This window comes from Sabethes cyaneus, chromosome 1 (genome assembly GCF_943734655.1).
Source record: "Sabethes cyaneus chromosome 1, idSabCyanKW18_F2, whole genome shotgun sequence".
NCBI lineage: Eukaryota > Metazoa > Arthropoda > Insecta > Diptera > Culicidae > Sabethes > Sabethes cyaneus.
In genome coordinates this window covers 8488243-8506876 of record NC_071353.1, presented here as the reverse complement: position 1 = coordinate 8506876, position 18634 = coordinate 8488243, and the positions used below count along the sequence as shown (strand labels likewise).

The 18634-nt window shown below is 41.9% G+C and overlaps 1 protein-coding gene across 1 annotated transcript; it reads right to left on the bottom strand.

Moving 5' to 3' along the window:
• Positions 1-4065: 4065 nt before the first annotated feature.
• On the bottom strand, positions 4066-18081 carry LOC128736795 (chondroadherin). Its single transcript, XM_053831288.1, has 4 exons — positions 18022-18081; positions 15165-15650; positions 14410-15074; positions 4066-4327 (listed from the first exon to the last, which is right to left on the bottom strand). Exons 1-4 carry the CDS (start codon positions 18079-18081, stop codon positions 4066-4068), a joined length of 1473 nt encoding a protein of 490 aa, XP_053687263.1.
• Positions 18082-18634: the final 553 nt, after the last annotated feature.

The window sequence follows — 18634 nt, the reverse complement described above, 5'->3', positions numbered from 1 at the left end:
CCATATAATAGGCTTTTCGCCGCAATTTGTTAAAAATTTGGTAGCAATCAACTTTTTATTGAAACTATTGAATTTTTTTAATTAATTATATTTTTCAATAATCTAGCAAAAATAACCGGCGCGTTAAAATTTTCTAACTTTCATGTGACAAAACATCGACAAACTAAGCTTGGCATGAAATTTTTTTTATTTATGGGCAACAAAGCAGCTGCTTTTGTGACCATTTTCATTTTCAATTTTCATCTATATCCATTTTGGAAAAGAAATATCTGTGAATGCTTTTTTCTCTTATAGCTCTTAGTCAATTAAAAATTTTAAGGCTGCGAAAAGTGTATGATGTCTTGCAAGCGTTCTTTGAGAAGACAACCATAAAATCAGCAACACTTGTTGTGGTTTTCTTTTAGTTTCAAGCGACTCTTGAAAGTCACTATAAATAGATATCGATAAAAATTACAAGTTTTAAAAGGACCTTTGGAATTATTCTTGAGAACCTTCTTTAGTGTGGGCCTCCCAAGTTTTGTAAGGGTCTTATGGCCGTTTTATCGCAATTTTGTAGAATTACAAGTCTTATGATCGGTTTTAAGAAGAAAATGCTGGAAACCTATTCAAGTGCACCTTAAAATGAATTTTGTTACTTGGGGGGCTTTTCCCCATCCAATTGAATTTCATGGAGGCCCAAGTGGATAGATGGAAAAATAATAACAAATTATCTCTGATGCTTGTATTCGATGCCTACATTAAAAGCCATTTTTGTGATGAAACAACGACGGCGTGTATATTTACGTAACGCAGAAGCACGAAGTCTATTGAGTGAACGAAGCTGTGCATTACCCCATATTGGCTTTGAAATGGATTTAAAACGTGGAGTATATCCTAATATTGCGTCTCGACAAATGAGGCTGAACTGCAGTGTTGTATCATCCACATCGATGCAGCTTGTGACTGGATCTCAGTTGTCCGACTCGAGAAAACGAAGTACCTACATTAGTTCTCTAAAAATTTAACGCTGTGCTGCCTAGGTTCTAAGCCAGTGGAATGGGTAACTTCGCAACAGGTTGAGTCAAGACACTTTCTGACGTGATACTGACACTACACCGTCACTGACCCTACGGACACTGTTTAAATGATTTGGATCCATTCAATACACAGCGTGGTGATTGCCAAATAGTTGTACGGAATTGATTCTGTCGTCGAGCCAATATTCTACTAGCATGATAACGTCATTATCTTGGTCGATACAAGCTCGAAAAAGCTCATCGATTTTACTCTTTAATCCTCTAACATTCTGGTATTAAAACCGCAGCGAAGCATCGGCGTGAGCATCTCATTGGCGATGTAACCGAAGAAAACGCAACGGAAGTTAACCTAGGGGTGCCTACAAACGATAACAGTGTGTCAGCTCCCGATCTCAAAGAGATCCGGTGAGAAATCGGTCAGCTGAAGAAAAATAGAACCGCTGGAAAGGACCGACTCCCGCAAAATTGTACAAAAATGGCCAAGAACCGCTACTGTTTTACCTAACCCACTGCGAATATACGTGCTACTTTAGTTTTGCTTTAGTTTTGCGTTTTGCTTTAGTTACTTTAGTGCAATAAAAGGGTTATTAGCGTTAAATTCATTTATAACGGATAGGCAGCTAATATCGATATCAACCGATTTTTTTGTAATTTATGTTTTTGTTGTTTTAAAACAAAATCATTGCGTACTACTACCACTGGAAATATAAAGTTTAAGCACGTTATTTTTAGTGATCAAAATTAACGATATTTTCGAAACCTTTCGAACCAACACGATCTCGCGAAGACAACGTATATTCTGCAGTGAGTGAGGTAAAACAGTAGCAACTTCACTGGGTAATTTGGGAGGAGGAGAAAATACCGAAAGAGCCGATGGAAGGTGTGATTTGTCTCGACTACAAAAAACACGATCGGCTAGGTAATTCTCGCGGCATTACGCTGGTCAACGCCGCCTACAATGTGCTCACCCAGATTTTGTTACGTCGTCAATCCCCAATAGCGAGAAAATTCGTAGCGCAATATCAGGCGGGCTTTACGTGCTACTACGGAGTAACTTTTTACTCTCCGACAAATCCTCCAGAAAAGTCGGGAGTACGGGAGTGCCCACGCATCATATTTTCGTGGATCGACGGCAGCATACGATACAGTCAAGTGCAAACAACTATGGCAGATATTTCACGAGTACGGTTTTCCGGACAACCTGACGCGGCTGATCAATGCTACCCTGGAGCCAGTGATGTGCTCGTGCAAGTTTCGGGGGCACTCTCGAGTCCTTTGGAATCGCGCAGATGGTTGCGGCAAGGGGATGGACTGTGCTGTATGTTATTCAATATCGCTATTGAAAGTGTGATCCAGTGAGCAGGCATCGAGACGAGAGGAACGATCTTCAGCAAGAGTAACCAAATATATGGAATACCAAATATATGGTAGGAAGAGGCTCCAGAGAAAACAACGTTTGCCTCCCGCGGACAATGACTATTGACGGCGATGAATTGGAAGTGATTGATGAGTTCGTATATTTGAGATCTCCGGTACTCGACTCATACGAGTAAGAAGATTTAACAAAGCATTTAAGTTAGAAGTCGAGCATACCTTTCCCTCCGCAAGACACTTCGATCAAGGAGCATACGCCGCCGCACAAAACTGACGATGAACAAAACACTTATCAAACCAGCAGTCCTCTACGGAGTTGAGACAGTAACTTCATTCACGGAAGACATACAGGCACTTGCCGTATTTGAACGAAAAGTATTGCGGATTATTTTTGGCAGAGTACAAACAGATAGCGGAGAGTGGCGTAGGCGTATGAACTACGAGTTGCAGGCACTACTTGGAGAGATTCCCATCGGGCACCTGGCACATGGAAAGTTTTGCAGACTATGGTGGGTCATCGCAAGGATGCCAGACGATTTGCACAGTGAAATCCGTTCTCTTCAAGAACCCCACCGGCACTAAAATAATGAAGCCCAATGTGCTAGATGGCTTGGCCACATAGAAACCGACTTTCGTGTGTCGAAACGCTCAAGCGTTTGGCGGCATGTAGTCCAGGACCAAGTACAGTGGAGACGAATTCTTGATACCGCAAGAGCCAAACCGGCTATATGCTAGTAGAAGTAAGTAAGTAAGTATATTTTTAGCAAGATACAGCCAGATACAGATATTGCCCGATGAGAATTAGAGTTAGAGGAGAGGAGAATGAAAGAATCCTCAAGAGAAATAATTTCTTTGTCAAGCAAAAAAAAACGATGATATGTTACATTAAAAAAATTGGACTTTTTACGGATGGGGATGAAAAAAACTAAGATAGCTTGAGTTTGATGAATTTCCCAAGGAAGGTAATTATATTTACTTACTTGCAAAAAAAATCCATGCCCATGCTAGCGGCCTACCGGCAGTTAACCGAAACATTCGCCATGGCGGACGAAAACATGCGTGTAGGCATGTTTTTGAGTTCTTTCTTCGTTTTATTTATCAATTTCTCCTCAGTTTCCGCGACAAAATTCAGCCACTCTATCTCCTTCAACGATCGCTTCGAGTAGTGGGCCGACGCCAGATCCGGCCAGAACACTGCGTCTTCGCCCTTATGGTATTTCTTGATGAACGACGCAAGGGCAGGAACTTCGTACTATAAATCTCCCCGTTTACGGCCAGTCCGCAGCGAAAGAAGAGCGGCTTTGATGGCCACTTCTTGCTGATTGTCAGCCGCAGCAGCACCTTCTTGGGGAACTTGGTGTGTGAAATGAGCTTCACCTCGGTGCTCACTTCCTTCGTTGGGGAAGTAAAATACGAAATGCCCTACCAATCGTTTCCATCCGGGGTGAGATATGTCTGATCGTTCATCCGCACCGCCTCGTCGCGATTCGCCGGGAAAATCTTCTTGACCATCTTATTCAGCCGCTGCCGCTGCGTCATTGCCTGCAGCACCGAGATCAGTGGACGGAACTGCCGCTTCCTGACATGTATGTCCATGTTCGCCAGGTACTTTTTCACTGTTTGGCCGGTTACACCGACCTCCCGGGCAAGCGCACGCAGTGATGTAGCTACTTTTTCATCGGTCTTCCTCTTCAGCATCCATTGGAGCTTCTTGTCGCTCAAGATCATTGGCCGTCCGGAACAGGGCTTTCTTTCGATGCTTGTTATCCAATAGTGCTAAGATGTTATATTTGCCGGAACGGGCGTATCCGCCATCGACAAAGTGCCGCACGACGTCCGTTTTTGACGCGGCGGGGTACCGTTCCTTGAACTCGCACACTTCTGAACGGAGTAGCTTCACTGTTGTCGCCACCACGGTTAGAGTTCGATTGATAAAGCTGCAGAAATTTAGCAAGTAAGCTAATATAATTACATTCCATGGGAAATTTATCCAACTTAATTAGGTATCTTAGCTTTTTTTATCACCATCTGAAAACAGTCCATTTTTTAATGCTTACGTTACTTGGTCATTTTCCCGCCAATACATCCTAAATAAAGCTTTCATAAGAGTCCGTAACATTTCCTAATAAATATAATCTAGAACTAAGAGGCGAACCAGCCGCAGGCTGAAAACCTCTCTAATATAGAATTAAAAAAAAAAAAAAATCTAGAATTAATTTGGCATTAAAAAAAATAATTTTGGCTGCAAATCACAATTTTCCGACTATAGAGTGAAGGGTTAAATATCTTTCACAATAAAAACGCGTTTTTTCAAAAATGGTGGCATTGGTTGTTAAGTCAATTATGAAACGATAGGTAAAGTAGAACAATACATGTGACTAATTAAAAATGGGGTTTTGATTTTAAAATCCCTCCAACGTAATTAGGGAGTTTCCACCAAACTGAAAACAATGTACTAAGTACTTTAGATCTCTATTGTGCTGTATCGCCAGAAATGGACCGTGGCTTTGCGAATGTGTTTCATGTGTTGAGTTGAGGGGAAGATGGCGGTCGGGGCTGGGATAGCAAAAGATAGGAAGTTTTGTCTGCGTACTGTGCATACTCCCGTAATCAATGCATACCTCTCAATCCTGCATGTATACACCATAATTAGCATGAATAATATGTACAAAATTGTTGGGATCGCTCATTTTTCTCGACTCTATCGCGCGCACTTCCGATTGCACTCGTCCGATATTTGCCAGATATTTGATGAATAAATCATTCACTGTGTGCATAATTAATTCGCTTGAAAATAAGCGGAACTGATTTACACTTTCTTATTTTGCCTTTTTTTTTTGTTTTATTTTGTTTTGTTTGCAGTTGATTTAATCGCCGTCGGTACAGTTGCTGGACTGGTATTCATGGTTGTTTTAAAATTTTAATTACACAGACACAAGCTTTTATTCAACAACCCAATTTCCATCGGAAAAGCGCACAGCGAATAAAATGGAACCGGCCGGGCCGGGCTAGGCTAGGCGTGGCGGGCCGGTGAGCCGCGGGGGCATGCGGTGCAGAATTTGATTAAAAGTTAGTGACATGTGTCAGCGGTACAGGTTTTGGCAGTGATTCTCATTAAGTTCTGTGTCTGCATCGCGAACCGCTTTAAATTATTTACTTTACAATAATTACATGTTCATATCACACTTACAGTTTCACTGCTTGCTGCTGGTAGTCAGTTTGGTTTCAAATTGTCTTAATTTAATTGTGTTTTTTTTTTGTGTTTGGCTGATAGCGATGACAGGGATAGGGCATGTGATTTCTTAATTGTTTGATTTTTGGTTTTCTCTGTTTTTTTTTTCAACTGTACACAATGTAAGAAGCAACTGTGAATTCGACTACAGTGTATTTTCACTCTTTAAACTTATTTTTTTAAGGTATAGCTATGTCTATGTACATGTGAATAGAGTCTATTATTCAATAATTTAATTTGAGTCAATTTGTTTCATTCGAAAACAACCATTTGCTGCGTTCTTTATCGGGTGGTCTCAACTCAACTATTTTGTGCTAATCAAGGAAAACGTTTTTCGCACAAAGGTATCACGAGTGAGTCTAAATTGAACCATCAAACGCAGCAAATTTGTTGCAGCTCTAATTGCGCTATCGCTTAACTTGCCTTGTGCTAAATTTGTTTTTATTCTGATCCCACCGGAACCACCAGTTATACAAAAAAAGGAGCTAGCACTTGCTTACCTGAAGTCAGCACAAACCGAACAAAGGAACAGCAACAGTTAACGAGATTTAAAATGAGTTTGTCGCACATACACACATACATACGTACCTATAGAAACAATTTGAGCAATTTTTTTGCTATCAGTTCTCAAGCGAATTGGTGGTTTTTTTGCTGGCTGCAATATTTTCACAACAAAAAAAAAAAACAAAATGTGAGAGCTTCTGACCGGCGACAGTAATGGCAAACTATTTTGGTTCGGCTTGCGACCAGTTCATATTTTAAAGTTTTGATGAGCGAAAGCTGTTGATTGTGAGAGTGCATGAAAGCGAAATTTCATGTATCACTCATGGCATCTGTCAAATTATGTTGGCACCAGTCGAAAGTTTGTTTGTTTATCGTCTAAAAGTTGTATTTTACGGTGGATAACGACGACGTGGCCTGCTTGTGGAAAAATCGTTAAGCAGGAGCTGAATTTTTGCTCGTTCTGAAAAAGGTTTATAACTTTAGTATTTCTAGTATTCAATTCGTTATTTTTAATCACCGTGTATGGTTTATTTGTTCAGTTGGATGAAATAATGTACCGTGCCATAAACTTTCAAGTTGAATTATTATTTAAATTTCCTGTGTAGCGAGAGGTATCAGGAAATGGCTGTGAATTTTCATTGCATTTAATTACGCTACCCGATGTTCACGCTTCATAATGATTCGCAACATTTTGCGGCGGCGGTTATCCCGTTATTATCAATTATTTTGTGGTCACGAAAGTGTTTGAAGTTTGAGTTTCCGGAGGGCGACAACGGATATAACGTGGTTACACTCCTGTGTGTTTGCTCCCACCGCTTCGATTAAATACGGAATTGTAAATAAATAATGTAACCTTTAGAAGCGTTGTTCACTTAATTTTAGTGCAATAAAAACAATTCACGATTACTGCTACATCGGGGGAACTAGAAAACTTCATTCAATCACCTGTTATGAAATCAAAGCCAGCAAGTCAATTAAAGAGATGCCAAAAACTCGCCATCCGATCGTTATCAAAGCAATACTAAACCAAAACATCGTACGTACCTAACCAACGAACGTTCCGAAATTGCAACGAAACTAATTCATTCCGGTGTTCCGGCGTAAAAGCCCCACTCCCAAGTCTAGGTCCACTAGCATTCCGTCATACAAGATGAAGCCCGAAGCCGCAGCAATTTACTCTTCTGCTTCGGGTTTTGGGCAAAGCGGCGAATTTCCAATGAGTTTTTCCGGTACCAAACAATGCGCCTAGATTAAAACCATTTGCTGCTGCCAGTTCCGTCCGGGTGCTCCTGCAGAAATTGACCTCTGCCGCTCGGTTCGGTTTCTGCTTGCTTTCTCCCAGACGCTGGCTGCCGGTGATTTCGGTGGTTTCGAAGCTGAACTAAACCGCCGAATAAAATATATTCACAACAACTCTGAGATTCTGCATCCATTTTAATTAAAAGCAAAATTTTAGCTATGCATTAAAAATGCAGTACTGCCCGGTCGGAAGGCAAGCCTCGTCCAGCTCCGCTGGCCAAGCTGGGCCTACACAATGCACAGTTCTCACCCATTAAACCGCAGCAGCCGCAACCAACGGGCCCAGCAAGGCAATTGCTCGGACCGGTATGCCTGCCTGCAGCTTCCAGTGCATCATTACTAATGACGACGGTTGATGCTGCAAATTTAAGTGAAATGGCTCTATCTAGTGTCTATTTTTTCAAACAGCAATCAAACAGCAATTCATTGTTCTTTATAAATTTGTGAACCCCAGCATTAAATCTTTTCGAAATGGTGGTCAACATGAATTTTTTTAAATAAATTCAACGTTAAATTTAGTAGATTTGTTAGTTGCTATACAAAACAGTTCTATCGGACTGACAGCTGCGCGTTGCAAAATAAAAGAAAACTAGTCGCGCATTAGGCAGTTGTGGCTATTAAAGCTAAAGGATTGAATTTCTACGATTGTCGTATCATCCACGTGTTCACTGTCCGCACGAGAGTAGACCCGACGATGAAAAGGAAGCGTTCTACACGCGGCGGCTGCAGGTAACGTACGACAACTGTTCGCCACGGGACATCAAAATCGTCAACGGAGATATGAGCACTCAGCCCAGCGATAGTCTGCACAGCGACACGGACAATCTTTTCCCGCGGCAAGATAACCACAGAACCACCTGGAGATCACTTGAACAACGTACAATGAACTACACTGACCACATTTTCAGAGACGGCCGGTTCTTCTTTAACATCACGAACTTACGTTCCCAACGGGGTGCATATATTAGGCCATCACCTAGTAGCAGAATATGTGCGCTCCAAACAGAGAACCGTATACCAGGCGCGTCGAAGCCGTCCACCTCGACTGAATATTAGGAAGCTAAGTAATCTGCAATCTGTCAAAAATTACACGCGAATGCTGGAGGAATTAGGCATCCCTCGAAGGCGGTTGGAGTAAAATGCCCCCTCGGGAATGTTAACTAGCGGTAGAAAGAAAACAATGGCACAGAAAAATTAGCTGACCGTTTCCTCAATCACGATCCTGAAGAGTAAAAAGCACCAGAAGGAAGTCGGATATCGTGAAGAATTGGAACAACTATACCGATCTATGGACACGGGCAAGTTTTACGAGAACCAATCTCATAAGGGCTACGCACCGAAATCTGGTATATGTAGGGACGAGGGAGGCGATCTAATCACAAACGAGAGCGAGGCGGTCGGCAGGTGGAAGCAGCTCTTCGCTGAACACGTCAATGACGAAGCTGCAGAAGAAATCGGAAGTTGACCTAGAGCTGCCCATGGAAGATAGCTATGTACCAGCAGCTGAAGAAGCTCCAAGAAGTCAGACGGGAAATCAGGTTGCTGAAGACCACAAAGCCGCCTTTTGGGATAGTCTACTAGCAGAGCCTTATAAACATGACCGAGAAATGTTGGCAACGACTGTACACTGGGTTATTTTCAAAATTTGATTTGGGAGAAGGAGAAGCTAGCAGAAAAATGGATAGGAAGAGCTGTTTGCCCCAGCTTCAAAAAGGGGACTCAGCTCGACGTAAACGAGCAACGCAGGTTGTCCAGTCTTTCGTCATCTATGGAAGACAAGGGGAAATTGCTGCCGCGCCTCAGGATATATGCCGTTCCTTCTCAGTGTTGATAGTGTTGTCCTAGCAGCAAGCAATGTTCCAAAATATGGTCAAACACTGAGCGAGATTAATGTTAAGGGGACATAAACGACTAAAAATTTTGAAAAATTCATTACTTTTTCATATCAGATTTTGATTCTACAGTCTTTAATAAGCGGAAAAGACTGCAGAATCAAAATCTGAAATAAAAAAATAATGATTTTTTCAAAATATTTGGTCGACCGTGTCCCCGTAACGGCGAGAAGATTTCAAAGGCCGTTTCCATGCTGAAGTCCTTCCGCATCCTTCCTGAAGAGATACATATTCTGCTTGCTGACGCCGCTGCACAGTGGTCCAAAAGGACGAAAAGCGGAACTTTTTTCCAAGTGTCTTGCTTTCATTTTATCATTTATGGTCTTCAGCACTTTTGTTCGTATGAATATCCCCCTTAATCTAAAACTGTCAAAAGTTCGTCAATGCTTACTATAATGACAATAAAACAATAACTTTATAATATAAAAAAATAACTATATAATGAAAATACAAAAATATCTTTTTTGTGTTGGGAAATATAGACATAGTTTCTTCGGCAAAGTTGTAAATATTGTAAAAACAATTAACTTTGATGAAGAAATGAAATTTCTATCTTTATCGAGTGCTGAACTATAGGCCATATTCCTTAAAACTTCTTTAAAAATTGGATTTTCATACTTAGCTTTTGTGCGTTGTATTTTACAAGAATACTTGTATGGGTTCCGCTTGTCCGTAACCACCCAAATGAGAGTACGGCAAGCATACGTATTATGTGTTTCGCGTTCACTAAAGGCTTGATACACGTCCATTTTTTTTGTGTTAGTAGATAGACACATGGTTCGGCAAAGTTATGGAAAATATAAAAGTAAACAACTTTGCTAAAGAAATGGCATTTCTATTCCTATCGAGTGCAGAGCTATAGATCATTTTCTTTGGAAATTTTTTAAAAATTAGTTTTTCATACTTAGCTTATGTTGGTTGCATTTTACAAGAATATATGGTTCTAGGCGATTATTGAAGGACTCAAAATACACGTTTTTGCAAAAGATTGCAAATCTCTAGGATCTTTTCTTACAAAGTCATCGCTTTTGGCTCGAGAAGTTAAGGAGAAATAGAGCTTAAATAAGCTATAACTTTGTAAGGAAATGTCCTAGAGATTTGCAACCTTCTGCAAAAACGTGTATTTTGAGTCCTTCAATAATCGCCTAGAACCATATACTCTTGTAAAATGCAAATGAATATAAGAGACACTAGCAAAAAAGTTCCACTTTTTGCCCTTTTGGGTTACTGTGCACTGTTCAGTATATTCCGAATGTCCATCTCTAGTGGCGTATTCCCATCGTGTTAAAAATTTGCGCATACCGTCAAACGGGGTAACTTGCAACAGCGGGGTAACATGCAACAACACTATATCGATTTAATTTACTCTACTTTTTAATATGTTACTTTAATTTTTAATCTGTATCAGTCACTGAATTTTGTTGTTAACAGTTTGAAGAAGCCATAGATACTGTTATGTTGATTTTCTGCTGTTTTGGTGATTTTTAAAAAAATACACAAGATGGTGTCAAATTCATCGTCGATTTTTCGTTAGTAAAACGTTTGTGTCGCCCACAGGTACTTCAAATAAAAGAAGCCTAACATACATTTTTTATAGCAAAATGAACAATAGGTGACTATTGACGGCGATGAACTAGAAATGGTTGATGTGTTCGTATATTTAAGATCTCTGGTCACCGCAGACAATAATACGAGCAAGGAGATCAAACGACACATTCAAGCTGGAAATCGAGCCTACTTTTCCCTCCGCAAGACGCTTCGATCAAAGAGCATATGCACAAAGCTGACGATGTACAAAACGTTAATCAAAGCGGCAGTCCTCTACGGGCTTGAGACAGTAACTTTGCTTACGGAAGACATACGAGCGCTTACCGCATTTGAATGAAAGGTGTTGCGGACCATTTTTGGCGGAGTGCAAACATAAAGCGGAGAGTGGCGGAGACGCATGAATCACGAGCTACCTGCACTGCTTGGAGAGGTTGCCATCGTACACCTGGCGAAAGTTGGGCGACTACGGTAGGCCGATCACGTCGCAAGGATGCCGGACGACTGTGCAGTAAAATTCGTTCTCTTCAAGAACCCCACCGGCACCAGGAATAGAGGGGCCCAACGTGCCAGCTGGCTCGATCAGGTTGAAGCCGACTTGGGTGTGTCGAGACGCTCAACGAATTGGGGACGAGTAGCCTAGGACCGAGTACAATGGAGAAAAATTGTTGATACCCGGCGCTCGGCTGGCAAAAATCAAGAAGATCTATCTTATCATGGTCATGAGATATCATCATAAGATTCTAATTTGACTGCCTGTGTCAACTAGTGAGACAGTTTCGAACTTTGTTATGCATTACCGAATGCGTCTTGTACGAATAAATAACTGTGTCCTACAGTAACATTCTATATCGTCACGATTCTGAGCTATTCCCAAAAAAATCAATTCGCTCGTCATAAGCGCCATTTATCGAGCAGTTTCGAATTTTGTTGTCCGCAGCCAGATATATTTCATCCAGATAAACAACTTTGTCGAAGACTACAAACTTCTAACTCCTCACAGTCCCGAGATATTACTAGAATCATTTAATTTGACAAACAGCAAAGTTCCCAAAATGCTTCCTTGAGGTACTCCAGAATCGTTCTGAAACCACCTTGACTGAGAGGAGCCGAGTTTAACAACAAAGATAAGAACTTAGAATAAGCGAATAAGCGTTTACAAAGAATAAGCGTCTACAAAGATAAGAACTTAGCCAGGAAAGCATGCTGGCTAAAACTTCCAATCTGTCAAGTTTGGCTAAAAGGATTTGATGGTCGACTCGATCAAATGCTGCTTTCAAATCAATATAAATGGCATCAATTTAGTTGCCCTGTTCCATGGTGCACAGACACAGCGAAGTAAATTAGTTGAAACAGAATACTACTGGCCAACTAAAAGTAGTAGCGCTTACATGCATTGTACGATGGTACGCCCATAGACAATACAAGCATTTTTTCGGCGTTTGAGGCGGCTTAGTTGACAATTTGCCCAGGCTGGTTTGCGAGTTGCAGGCACTTCTTGAAGAGAGATTCCCATCGTACGAAATCTGGGAGACTACGGTGGGTCGGCCACGTCGCAAGGATGCCGGATGATTGTGCAGTGAAATTCATTCTCTTCAAGAGCCCCACCAGCACCAGAAATAGAGGGACCCAACGTGCTAGATGGCTCGAGCAGGTTGAAATCTACAGGACCAAGTGGAGTGAAATTCTTGATACGGCAAGAGCCACCCTGGTTCTATGCTGGTAGCAGTAAAAAAAGTAAACATAGAAACGAGAATTAGTGGATAGCTTCGTTATCACGATTTCGATGTTATCACTAAAAACTTTGCGACGGTAAAGGTAATCTACGCAAGGCTAAAAGCGGAAGCTATTAGTAGAGATTCAAGGGAGGAAACGTGTACCTCTCGTGTACGCAGTGAATATTGACGGGGATGAACTTGATGTGGTTGATGGGCTCATATATTTGGGACTTTGGACACCGCTGACAATAATACAAGTAAAAAGATTCAGCGACACATTCAAGCTAGAAGTTAGAACTTTTTGCCCTCCGCAAGACGTCTCGATCAGCATACGTTGCCGCACGTACCCGATAATGTACGTAATGATAATGTACGTAATGATAATGTGTACTCAGATCGGTAGTCTTCTGTGGACTTGAAATTGTAACGCTGCTTACGGAAGCCATACGTGCACTTACCGTATTCAAGCAAAAGGTGTTGCGAACTAAATATTTTTGGCGGAGTACAAACGAAAAGCGAAGAATGGCGCAGGGGCATGAACCACGAACTGCAGCATATCTTGAAGAGATATCCATTCTACACATTGTGAAAGTCAGTAAGAAACATTAGGCCAGTTATGTTACACGAACGCTGGACGAAATGGCGAAAACTGATGCAGAATTGAATGCAATATAGAAGAGTATTTGAACCACCTGTCTCGTAAAAGCTATCAACTTGTCACTTCTTCACTAAGGGACAGGCTCACTTCTAGTGCGCAGTAGATTTAAAATGGCATACCACAATTGTTAAAATTAGTGGCAGTGGGGGTCTAGCACTCCAACAGTGAATTAAGATTATTCAACCGTAACATTATAATAAACGCTTTTTAGGGATCTCTTTAATTAACTTTGATTTAATTAGGATAACAAATTGATAGGGTAAAACCAAGCTGGTAAAAGTAAAACAAAATTTCAGTTCAAATAATGTTCTTTTGTGTCGACTGGCAAATTCGTATAGGAAAGGCTACAAAGCGAAAAGTTGCTCATCCATTTTAGATTCATTCATTGTTTGACGAGATGGCTCAACACAACTTTAACCGAACAACATTATTGCGGCTATTGAATCGTCTAACCAAACAGGTAAACTAAATGGATTCAGATTTACTCAGGTATGCTAATTTTTAAATCCATTACATAAATACGAAATTATTCATAAATCAAATTAGAACAAACATCGTAGCATTACGGGGCTAACACAAAGCGATAGAGCAGCGGATATTCACACAACAATTTGAAAGCGGATTTCCAATCGAAACCCGGAATAATCGATGCTGCTACTGAGTTAATTGGCGTCAGATGTATAGCCAGCTAAATTCCTGTTTGTTCATGCGCTGCTCCCTCAACACGAAATAGAGGAAAACTCTGTGTGACACATCCTCCGTTGCTCCGTTTCCTATCCTGCCTGAGTCGTCGTTTGCCATTACTGCAGTCGGATCGCTCCCCGATATGTCCCGAACTGGGCTGCCACAGAAGCCGGCGGGAATTTCAACCGCCAAATCCCATCCGGCGCAAAAATTAGTTGCAGCTTAATTATAATCATTCGTGTTATTCTATTTGATACAGAGAATAGCGGAAGCTAGTTTGCTCCATTTTCCTCCTGCCTGACGTGCTCACACACAATCGCCTTTCTATAGCTAAGAGCTCATTCATCCGTGCACACGTACTCGCACATACACACATACACACGTGTACGCAATTCACAGCGTACCGCGAGGCAATTTAACAGGAAACAGGCTGCATGTTCATTAAATTCAGCTGATTTTGAGTCTGAAATATTTATAGTAAGCTAACAGCACCAAAGTGCCATACAGGTGCAGTGCGGTGGCTGAATAATTGATTTCGTTCCACCGGAGGGGCCTCGCGAGCCAGTGTCGCTGATGGTCGGATCTACCGGAGCCCACCGGCAGCAATAGTGGCATCCAGTGGTTGCTGGTGGCACCGGAAGCTTCCAGGTTTTCCCGCGTTACCTGCTCGTGGCAACGGCCGATGGCGAAGATATCGATTTGGCTCATCTGCAATCCGTTGACCTCCAGCGGGGAGATGCAGTAGTTTTTCGAGAGGAAATCTTCCCCCGGACCGTAACTTCCGTTCGCCAGCGGACTGTCCAGCAGGGTGTGTATGTGACACCCGCAAGGAAAGTAGTTACCTGCCACGTGCAGCAAGCCGATGCCTTCCAGGATGATGCTGCCCGGATCGGGCGTTTCCAGCAGATGGTTTCCCTGCAGCCGTAGGGTTTTGATGTGATTCCAGTGGGTGATGTTCAGCTCCTGAATGGCGTCGATTTTGTTGTTCAAAAAGTTTAATGTTTCGACATGGTCCAGACCGTCGAACGCGTTGGCTGCGATGACTCCCAAGTCGGACTCCTGCAGCGATAACAACCGCACGTTGGTCAGCCCCCGGAACGTGTAGGCGCTCACCTCCGACAGGTCCATGAAGGATAGTTTTAGGAAGCCAACCTGGATGGAGATAGAAATAAAAGAACAATTATGCTGTTGTTTTTCATTTCGAATGTCATTCGATAAAACTTTTGGGAAGCAAATACTGACCGTGTCCAGTGCGAAGAACGCATCCTGCGAAATGTTGCGAATCCCCGACGGTAATATCAGTCTGTCGACGGAGCTGAGGCTGGAGAAGGCATTCGTTTCAACCAGAATCGTTGGATTGTCCGCTAAATTGAGCATCCGAATGCCGGCCGAGCCTGCGAAGGCATACGCCTCTATCCGCAGAATTTTGTTGTGTGCCAGCTGAATTTGCGAAACATTCTGTAGCCCGGCAAAGGCGAACGAAGCCACCGTCGCCAACGGAGTGTGCTGTATCGAGAGGTCCCTCAGCCGGGGCAGCCCACGGAATGCAAACGGTTTGATAGTGGTAATGTTGTTCCGGTCCAGCGAGAGCTTACGAAGTGCTTTCAGCCCTAGAAAGGCGTCACTTTTAATTATCGGAAATATGTTCTTCTGCAGCGATAACGCCTCCACCGTCACCGGTATCGACTTCAGGGGAATTTCACGCAGTTCGCCACTGTTGCACATTACCTGTGGGAGGTTGAAAAAACAGAGAGAGAGAAAAAAAAGGATGCCCGTCAGTATCGATTTTCTCGGAAAATATGGTTATTAGAAGCGCTATCGGGCCGCTTTCGGAGCAAACAATCCAAGCATCGTAAAATCTAAGTAAGTCGTCTTTGGGGGAAATAGAAGTAGAGAAACAGAAAACCCCAATTCTTCAAGGTCGATACGTTTGAAACATTGCGTAGGAAAGTTAGGGTAATCCTGGCCTTAACGACGACGGTGTGTAATGAGGTCTCTTTGGTAGGGTGACCGTTCCGCGTGAATGAACAAAATTTATAAAAATCAAAGTCAGAGGGTGAGTGTACCAGCATGACTGTTCGAATTCTACTAACTTTGAAAACTGATTTTCTAGTTTTTCAACTTCTAAAATTAGAATTTCTCATTTGAAGCGGTTATTTGAAAGCTTAACTGCATTTTATCTCAATAGTATTTGGTACGAGAACGGATTCGTAGCACATTTTGCATCAGAACGCATTTGATGTGCGTGATGATGGACCATAAGTGCGATTATTGAAGACGTTTCAACAATCAAGGACACCCCAGCAAACCCAGCAGCTAGTGCACAACACAACACAACACATCTAGCCACTAACTGACTGGCCAGCACACGAAAAGGAAGTCCATACCTAATTTTTCCAGCCACACCTTCCCTCGTTCGGATCATAACGGCGTTCGGCCATCCGCAACCCTTTTCGTCTTGATGGAGCGATTTACTGAAATTGGAAAACTTTTCACACAAAAACCGTCCCCTTGTCAAGCGTCAATTCCCCTTCCTGGTACGGTGTCAACCTTCTCTGGACAACAGCAGATGTCATAATTTGAAATGTTGATTCGCTTTCATCTAATAGAGGTAGACTTTCGGAGCCAGTCCCGTTTTCATTGATCCATTTTTCCAACAAGCAAACGATGGCTACCGGACACTTGAAAACCCGGTTGAGGTTTAGTTCGGTAGCTGGCAACTGCGTTCCCTCATCGGGGAGTCACTCATCGTCATTATGTCAGCGGCGGCGGGAGGGCGGTACCAAAAAAGTAGATAAAAGGTTCCCGTCCCCACCCCGCCGGCCGGCGCCATTGTCGTAGCTGTCTCCGTCGTCATCAGCCTCAACGCTTCTCAGCTCTGCTGGGTTCGACAACGAAGGAAGGAAGAATTTCACCTCATAAAGGCGATAAAAAGGCTATCCGATTTAGGTTCGGTTCATTTATTATTCACAGTGCAGGAACGATACCTGTCTGGTGGTTTCGTAGACCTTATGTGTGAGACAGAAAGTGTGCACAAATCGTTGCTAGTTTACTCCTGCCAGCAGAAGCTTCGAGTGTGGTTGATGATGAGGCTGCTTGTTGTCTCGTCTAAATCACGTTAGTCGAATGAGGGAAATTTCTTTCTAACTTTTCCCTCCATAGGAGACACTCGAGAAAAGAACGGCAACCAGTTTTATTCATACGTGCAAGTTACTGATGCGATTTTTTTTACTTTAATGTCACTTCTTTTGCGAACATTATGCTTCAGCAAAAAGGCGTGTCTGATAGGATATGATGAATAAAAGTAGCATCATTATTATCAGCTTTCAAGTTTGTAATAACATGACATAAATATTTATATGTGAAAGGGGCTACCTGAAGATATGTCTTAGGAAGATAATTTTCAATAGTTACTTTAAAACTAATATAAACATCTCTTTTACTCTGCCCGAGGGTGAGGTCTTTAACTTTACTGTGCTTTTGTTCCGTTAAAGTTTTCTGTTTTCTATTCCTGAGCTATCAGTTTCACATATAAACATTATATGTTTATTGGTTAAAGGAGTGCAAGGGGAATATGGAATGAACCAAGCCAGTGTGGTATCAGTTTTGCTCAGTAGCATAGTATGATTAGGTATAGCTTATTGTCACAAAACACAAGAAAACTTTTTTGTATTTGAAGATAGAGACGTCATTTTTTCTGCAGGGTTTAAGAAAATATAAAAACAAGCATCTTTGCTAAAGAAATAGAATTTGTATCTTTGCTACTTGCTGGGCGCAGAGTTATAGTGCATTTTCTGTGGAAGTTCCTTAAAAATTAGTTTGTCATACTTAACTTTTGCTAGTTGCATTTTGCAAAAATACATTCTTCTCGGCAATAATCGGAGCACTCAAAACAAATTTTTTTGCAGAAGACCGCAAATCCTTAAAACCTTACCTTACACAGTTATCGCAACCATATCTCTATCTCTGGATCTCTGGAGGACTGGCAATTCTGCCCGTTTAGTGTGACTGTGTTATTGTTTAGTTTACTTAATTTTCATTTCCGATTATATTTGTGTTTTTGTATTTAATTTATCCGGATTGTACATCATGTACATACATCGGAGTTTAGTAAGTGAATCAAACCATCCTGAACGTTTAGTGCAATCGAAAGTGACATTGTATTCAGTATAGTGAAGAGTGAAAGTGCTCGTTTGGGACTATTGTGTTGTTTGTGTGGTTAACATCGTTAGTGGTGCGACAGGCTCGATTCAGATAAACCGTCACCGAAACACTAACGTAGAAAGGTTAAGAGCATCCATATCATTAGTCTCAACATGGAAAATATCTGTGAGCAGTTCGTGTGAGCCGGTTCGTCCTGATACTGACAAATTATGTGCATGGGATTTTGTAATCATATGGTGCATGCCAAATGTGCAAGAATGAATGCGTCATTTTTAAAATGTTTACACGAACGACCAATTTTATTTTGGCTATGCGACGAGTGCGTGAAACTCATGAAAGTGGTACGTTTCAAGGAGACAATATCATCGGCAAGCTCAGCCATCTCATCGTTTCATGACAAGCATGCTGAAGAGTTGAGTGAGCTGAAACAAGCGGTTAAAGTGAATGGCGAACACTTGGTAAAGCTTTCCACCGTCGCTGAATCTACACCGCTATCAGTGAACCACCGAAGAAAGGGCGCCGCGAGGAAAGCTTGAAGGCAAACTTAC

Excerpts from the sequence above, each read along its gene's own strand:
- LOC128736795 (XM_053831288.1), bottom strand. The coding sequence starts at position 18,081 with ATGTCACTTTCGATTGCACTAAACGTTCAGGATGGTTTGATTCACTTA. Across the intron at positions 15,651-18,021 it reads TTCACTTACTAAACTCCGAT|GTAATGTGCAACAGTGGCGA; the intron begins GTATGTACATGA and ends AACCTCCCACAG. Across the intron at positions 4,328-14,409 it reads CTGTATGGCACTTTGGTGCT|CTTTATCAATCGAACTCTAA; the intron begins GTTAGCTTACTA and ends AAATTTCTGCAG.